General features: G+C 50.4%; 1 protein-coding gene across 1 annotated transcript in view; it reads left to right on the plus strand.

Moving 5' to 3' along the window:
- The window catches only part of PRR14 (proline rich 14), a gene marked incomplete at its 5' end in the record, with an annotated part of 37,773 nt that extends 30,737 nt beyond the window's left edge, over positions 1-7,036 (plus strand). Inside the window, one exon of the mRNA XM_088462899.1 lies at positions 6,571-7,036. Coding sequence (XP_088319025.1) covers positions 6,571-6,835 — 265 coding nt within the window. The remainder of the gene's footprint in view (positions 1-6,570) is intronic.
- Between the last annotated feature and the right edge of the window lie 673 nt (positions 7,037-7,709).

Consider the following 7,709-nt stretch of genomic DNA (forward strand, 5'->3'; position numbering starts at 1 on the left):
CGGCTTCTGGGCAGGAACCCCCTTGGGCTTCTTTTTCCCAGATCCTGGCACAAGTGGCGGAACGGTTGGCAGTTCCAGCGGCTCCAGTGATGATATATCCTCAGCCACTGCAACCAGCCATGTTCCTACCCCCTATGATGCCATCTTGGATGGACATGTATGCGCATACTAGTCAAGCTGTACCTTCCTCTTTAATAGCTTTTCAGCAGCAGCCACAGACGGCTAGGCCTATACAGCCAAAGGCCAGAAGGCGTTTGGCCGCTCATATGGCCCGGGACACGGACTCTGATATGTCCTCGGAGGAGGGCGAGGAGGCCTAGGTGTCCTCTCAGGAGAAGAGGGAGATAATTTTCCGGTGGCTGATGTCCCCTTCTTAATCAGGGCAGACAAAGCAGTATTGAATATTTATGAGGAAGTGCCGTTGCAGAGAAAGGCGTCGGTATTTAAGCGCCAGAGAGTAGTAAAAGCAGAGTTTCCCAGATCAGAGCATTTGTCAGAGCTCTTGGGGGAAGCATGGAAGGTTCCGGATAAGAAATTCCATCTTACGAGAAAGGTCACGGCTTTATATCCATTTCCTTCGGAAATGCAAGTGGTAGGTCCCGCCGTCGGTGGACACACGTGGCACATTTGGTGAAGAGTACCACATTGCCATTACCATCGGCCTGTTCTCTTAAGAACCCCACTGGTAAGAGGCTTGGATGGTTGTCTTAAGGCAGTTTTTTCAATCTCTGGGGCAGCCACCCACCCAGCTATGGCTTGGGTTGCCAAAGCCATTGAAGAATGGGTGAAAACTTTGGCGGAATCCGTGCCAGAATTGTCTAAGGAACAGCTGGAGATTGTTTCTTAAGTCAGGGAGGCTTCATCCTATTTGGGGGAGGCAGCATTAGATGCGGGGATACTATCTGCAAGAGCATCAGCTGCCTCTGTAGCATGTAGAGCCCTGTGGTTAAGGGATTGGAAGGCGGATTCTGGGTCCCTTCCATTTACAGGCGGAGTTCTTCTTGGCACGGAATTAGACAAAATTGTGGCTTCAGTGGCAGCCTCTAAGGCAGCTGGATTACCCTCGGCATTGGTTCCCAGGCAGAGAATTTCTACCTTTCGTCCACAGGGGAAGGTCAGAGGTCAACCCTCAGCTAGGGTAAGCTTTAGTAGAAAACCTCTATCAAAAAAGCCCTGACAGAATAAGCGCCCAGGTTCCAGGTCCCAGGATAAGCCTGTGGCCGGATGGGGCGGGCCTCCCCCTGGGGGACCCTAGGATAGGAGGCCGACTGCTTCACTACTCAGAAACCTGGCATCTCACAACAACAGATGCCTGGGTTCGGGAAGTGGTCTCCCAGGGTTAGGCTCTGACATTCTGGAAAAGTCCTCCCCAAAGGTTCTTTACCGTATCCCAGCCAGTGGGTTCGGTGAAGGCTTTGGCCCTACAACAGGCTGTTCAGTCCCTGTTAGGGGCGGGTGTGATCATCCGGGTACCAAGGGATCAGGTACGGAGGGGATTTTATTCCAACCTGTTCCTGGTTCAGAAGCTAATTGGGTCCTGCCGACCTATTTTAAATCTGAAGGAGCTCAACAAGTTTATTCAGGTACCCAGGTTTCACATAGAGACACTGCGTTCAATCGTATTGGCCATGGAACCAGGGGATTTCATGGTTTCCCTGGATATCCAGGATGCCTACCTGCATATTCCAACTTCGTTTTTCCACCAGCAGTTCCTTCGGTTTGTGGTGGGACAGGATCATTTCCAGTTTCAAGCACTGCCGTTTGGTTTAGCCACAGCTACTGGAGTGTTCACCAAGGTGATGGCAATGATAATGGCACATCTCAGGCGACATGGCGTCAGAATTTTGCCTTACCTAGACGATCTCCTGTTACTGGGGCAGTCCCCACAGGGGTTGTTGGGTCATCTGGAACTGACAGTCTCCTGTCTACACAGGCACGGTTGGGTCATAAACTGGAAGAAATCTTTTCTCCAGCCAGTGCAACTGTTGGTGCATTTGGGGGCGCGTCTGGAATCCGTGAGATTATATCTACCGGAGGACAAGATTGCGGTCCTGCAGAGGCAGATACGCAATCTGCTTCATGACAGACGAGTCTCAGTACACTCGGCAATGCGAGTGCTGGGGTCGATGGTGTCCACCTTCAGCATGGTGCAATATGCTCCGTTTCACTCCCATCCGTTACAGCAGTGGATCCTCTCACACTGTAACGGGGAGTATCAGTCGATAAAGTCTCAAAGGTTCCAGCTGTCTCCAGAGGTGCGGTTGTCCCTGTCCTGGTGGTTGCGGACGGGCCATCTCAACCAGGGTTGCCCATTTTAGATATCGGAATGGGTTCTCCTCTCCACCAATGCCAGTCTTCGGGGCTGGGGAGCGGTGACGGGCTGGCACATCTTCCAAGGGAAATGGACAGAGGCAGAGAGTCTTCTGCCCATAAATGTCCTGCAACTGAGAGCAGTGTTCAGGGCTTTAGTTCAGGCCCAGAGTTTATTGCATGGCAGACCTGTGCAAGTGCAATCCGACCATGTCACCACGGTTACCTATCTAAATCGTCAGGGAGGCACTCTTGAGTCGGGGAGCCATGACGGAAGTGTCAAGGATCCTGGTCTGGGCAGAGCGTCACCTTCCTGCGATAGCAGCCGTGTTCATACCAGGGGTCCTAAATTGGGAAGCGGACTTCCTAAGTCAACAGGATATAATTGCCGGAGAGTAGGCCCTCCATTCACAGGTATTCCAGAGTCTGGTAGACAGATGGGGTCTTCCAGAGGTAGACCTCATGGCTTCGAAACACAACCACAAGTTGCCCAGGTATGGGTCCAGAACCAGGGATCCTTTAGCAGAGTTCACAGATGCTCTGACAGTAAGGTGGAATTTCGGGCTGGCGTATCCGCCTCTGGCTCTTCTTCCCAGAGTCACCAGAAAGCTCAAGCAGGAAGACAGTGTGGTGATTCTTATAGCACCTGCTTGGCCCAGGCGCCATTGGTTCACCGATCTACAAAATCTATCCGTGGACACTCCATGGCCTCTTCCTCTGAGGCGGGACCTGTTAGTTCAGGGTCCCTGCTTGTATCCGGATCTTCCTCGTCTGTTTTTGATGGCGTGGCTCTTGAGCCCTCCGTCCTCAGAGCCAAGGGTTTTTCAGAGTTCAATAACTTGGGAAAGTCTGATTCTCTTTTTGTGCTGTATGGCTCATAAACAGGGTTGGCCAGCCAATAAGCAGACCTTAGCAAGATGGCTTCATATGACTATATCACAGGCATACACTCAGGCTGGTCGTAGGGTGCCAGATTCGGTCAAGGCACATTCTACTCGGTCTGTGGGTCCTTCGTGGGCAGCCCGCTGGGGCGCCTCTGCGGAACAATTGTGCAAGGCAGCCACCTGGTCGTCTGTCCACACCTTTATCAAGTACTGTGTATTTGACACCTTTGCCTCTCAGGATGCCTCCTTCGGGCGTACGGTCCTCCTTTCTTCCGAGACACAGGAGCGTCCCCGCCCTTAGGGGTACTGCTTGGGTATATCCCCAACCTAATGGCTGTGGACCCGTGGACCATGAAGAAGAAAATAAGAGTTATGGTATAACATACCTTTGTTAACTTTTTTCTTCGAGGTCCATGGGGTCCACAGGACACCCACCCTAACGCACCTGGTGTTATTGGGTAATTCTTTGTATCTCATTGTTTCCTTCTTTGATGAGAGATTGGTCTAGAGAACATGGGTCCTTCCTTCTTATCTGTTTTGCCTTCTCTTGGTGGGCTTTATAACGAACTGACTACCTGTAACCAGGGGCGGGGTATATAGGGGCGGACCTGGTGCATCCTGGGAGCTGAGAGCTTGGATTAACTGTTTGGTGCCTGGATAATTCCATATACCCAACGTAAGGGCTGTGGACCCCATGGACCTCGAAGAAAAATAGTTAACTAAGGTATGTTTTACTATAACTCTTATTTTTCAATAGCATTCGTCCTTCCACATGTCTATGACTAAAACCAGTTTGGGCTTTCGGAGTCTTAACACCTTGTAAGTTCTTACACACAATAGAAGCTTCCTAACCACAAAAAACTGCTTTCCCCAAATTTGCAGGGGTATTGTTCACAGACATACACTGGAAACCTCTGCATGGCATTTCACTGACAGTGCTGTAAACGAAGGTTTGGTCACTACGTCAGGAAAAGTAACAGATCACTAGGAGGTGAGAAGGTCTCCTAACATTTGACTTATATGTTACAGCCTTCTAACACAAAATAACTTATACATTCCTTATACGTGCATAGGCTAAACATTTATAAGTACATTTCCCCAACTGCACACAGCACATTGAATGACATGTTCTCACACATTACATATACAATCGCAGTACACGTGGCGCACTGCGCCTAAAGTTCCTTTTAAGAATGGTGCCACAGCATGAGGGTTAAACCCTTCAGTGCCGTGGCAGTCAATTTAATCACGTGTGGGCGGACCCCGGCCACAGTGAGGTCAGAAAAGACTGGTTAGACCTCGGTGTGATGATGGAAGCCAGACAAGCCACCGGATGGTGGGGTTAGAGGTTTGGTGAGAGGGGAATCTGGAAAGCGAGGTCAGAAAGGACTGAGTAGACCTGGGTGTGGTAATGGAAGCCAGGCAAGCCACTGGATGGTGGGGTTAGAGGTTTGGTGAGAGGGGAATCTGGAAGGCGAGGTCAGAAAAGACTGGTTATACCTCGGTGTGATAATGGAAGCCAGGCAAGCCACTGGATGTTGGATGGTTGGGTTAGAGGTTTGGTGAGAGTCCAGAAGGTAGGGTCAGAGGAGCATGGCTAGACCTGGGTGTGGGGATGGAAGCCAGGCAAGCCACTGGATGGTGGGGTTAGAGGTTTGGTGAACGGGGAATCTGGAAAGCGAGGTCAGAAAGGACTGAGTAGACCTGGGTGTGGTAATGGAAGCCAGGCAAGCCACTGGATGGTGGGGTTAGAGGTTTGGTGAGAGGGGAATCTGGAAGGCGAGGTCAGAAAAGACTGGTTATACCTCGGTGTGATAATGGAAGCCAGGCAAGCCACTGGATGTTGGATGGTTGGGTTAGAGGTTTGGTGAGAGTCCAGAAGGTAGGGTCAGAGGAGCATGGCTAGACCTGGGTGTGGGGATGGAAGCCAGGCAAGCCACTGGATGGTGGGGTTAGAGGTTTGGTGAACGGGGAATCTGGAAGGTGAGGTCAGAAAGGACTGAGTAGACCTGGGTGTGGTAATGGAAGCCAGGCAAGCCACTGAATGGTGGGGTTAGAGGTTTGGTGAGAGAGGAATCTGGAAGGCGAGGTCAGAAAAGACTGGTTATACCTCGGTGTGATAATGGAAGCCAGGCAAGCCACTGGATGTTGGATGGTTGGGTTAGAGGTTTGGTGAGAGTCCAGAAGGTAGGGTCAGAGGAGCATGGCTAGACCTGGGTGTGGGGATGGAAGCCAGGCAAGCCACTGGATGGTGGGGTTAGAGGTTTGGTGAACGGGGAATCTGGAAGGCGAGGTCAGAAAGGACTGAATAGACCTGGGTGTGGTAATGGAAGACAGACAAGCCACTGGATGGTGGGGTTAGAGGTTTGATGAGAGGGGAATCTGGAAGGCGAGGTCAGAAAACACTGGTTAGACCTCGGTGTGATGATGGAAGCCAGGTAAGCCACTGGATGTTGGATGGTTGGGTTAGAGGTTTGCTGGGAGGGGAATTTGGAAGGCGAGGTCAGAAAGGACTGGATAGACCTGGGTGTGGGGATGGAAGCCAGGTAAGCCACTGGATGTTGGATGGTTGGGTTAGAGGTTTGGTGGGAGGGGAATCTGGAAGGTGAGGTCAGAAAGGACTGGATAGACCTGGGTGTGGGGATGGAGGCCAGGCAATGGCCTCCATCCCTAGGTGGTGGTGGATAGAGTAGAGGTTTGGTGAGAGGAGAGTCCAGGAGTTGAGGTCAGAGGAGCTTTGATACACCTGGGTGTGATGGTGGAAGCCAGGCAAGCCTTTGTTTGGCGGAGGGATAGAGTATAGTCCGGTCAGGGAAGAATAAATAGCCTGGGTGTAATGGTGGAAGCCAGGCAAGGTGCTGTGTGGTTGGGGGTAGAGGTTTGGGGAGTTAGGACGTGAGTGTATAGTCCCCAGTGAGTGGCCTGTTTATCTTTATATAGCATTATCTAACTTTATTATTTTGTCCTCACTATAATGGATGTTGTGCCTCCTTATTTTTTTGTAGTCGTTTTCATCATTACATTGTTGTTGAATATAACAGGAGGGGTTTACAGAAAATAAGAAATACAAGCGCACATTGCTACAAATAGACAATAAGGACAACAATCTATGAGCAACCATAATCAATAACCTACTCAGGCTTGTACAGCAGGGATTTATTGTGGGGGCTTATTCAGATTACCTAGACTAGGGATCAGGCTCTGTGCTATGTATGTGCCAGGAATAGCGCTTCCGTATAGAGGATGAGGCTGCGGAATAGACAACGTAACAGATGGGGATGGGGGGGGGGACACCCCAATATTGCACTAGGGTAGTCCTTGACTGACTCCTATATTTTCATGTTGACCAATCCCTTAATTTTTTCTTCACATACAGAAAATTTGAAACTATATTTGAAGAACCAATAATGAAGGGTGGTACTCTTATCCTTACAAGTCAGCGTCCATTGCGACGAATTATGGTATTCAAGGATGGCAACGCCGGTCCACGCAAGCGTCGAAGGAAAGGAAAAGGAGCAGGTCGCAGCCGTCGATGTCCAACAAACTCTGCGGGGAAAAAGGGGGACTGTGAATTGTTACTGCAACACAAAATGAGCCAGTTAGAGGCGGCGCTGCTAGAAGAGGAAATGGCGGAGTTCTAGCAGACTCGGACTCCTCACACAAGTGCCCTTACGTTACCGCTGTGCCCGAGTTCTGACTCCATGTTCTGCTGGTCATTGTATATACTGTATGTGGTTCCTGTCTTCCCTTTTACCTTCATCTGCTCCCGAATGTACATCTTACAGGGGCCATTGTGTGTAATTTATCCTTTTTCACAAATAAATAATCTAAGTTTTCCTGAATCATTTCCAGCTGGATTGATAGACGTTCACCAGACACCTGGCCGCTCCCACGCGCCAGGCACCTGGCCGCTCCCACGCGCCAGGCACCTGGCCGCTCCCACGCGCCAGGCACCTGGCCGCTCCCACTTCCCCGGTAGCTGCTGATGGAGTAATTGGTTATGCTCACAGATGTTTTCTCACTACCAATTGGTGAACAATGGGGCGTGACGCTGGTAGTGAGGGGTACACATCAGATAGGGTTTGGGGGTAAATCTGTATATAACCGGACGAACGTGCTCCTCCAGGCAATTGCAGATTTGTGTCACTAATGGAATAGAGGGAGCAGGCTTATTCGTCTTCTCCCACTGCATAGTGGTTGGTATATGTGGGCTCCTGGGTAGTGTTGGCTAATTCCCACTGGTCCCAGACTATGGAACGGTCGTCACTGAGTAGCTAGCAGAGGATTTCAGCTTCGGGACATTGGGCTCAATCCAGAACAGCCAGAGAACGGAGTAGTGTTTGCTGCTGCTCTGGTAGTCACAGGGTAGAAGCAGATGCAGGCATCACAAGGCAGGATGGTTATTGCTAAGACAAATCTTTTATTAAAGGTACTTGAGACCATCACAGAAGTACAGTCCTTCCTGATGTCCAGGGGATACACTATCTACAGAGCAACATCAGCCATTTATATAGT

Source organism: Taudactylus pleione, unplaced genomic scaffold (genome assembly GCF_031769625.1).
Source record: "Taudactylus pleione unplaced genomic scaffold, aTauple2 ptg001287l, whole genome shotgun sequence".
NCBI classification, from domain to species: domain Eukaryota; kingdom Metazoa; phylum Chordata; class Amphibia; order Anura; family Myobatrachidae; genus Taudactylus; species Taudactylus pleione.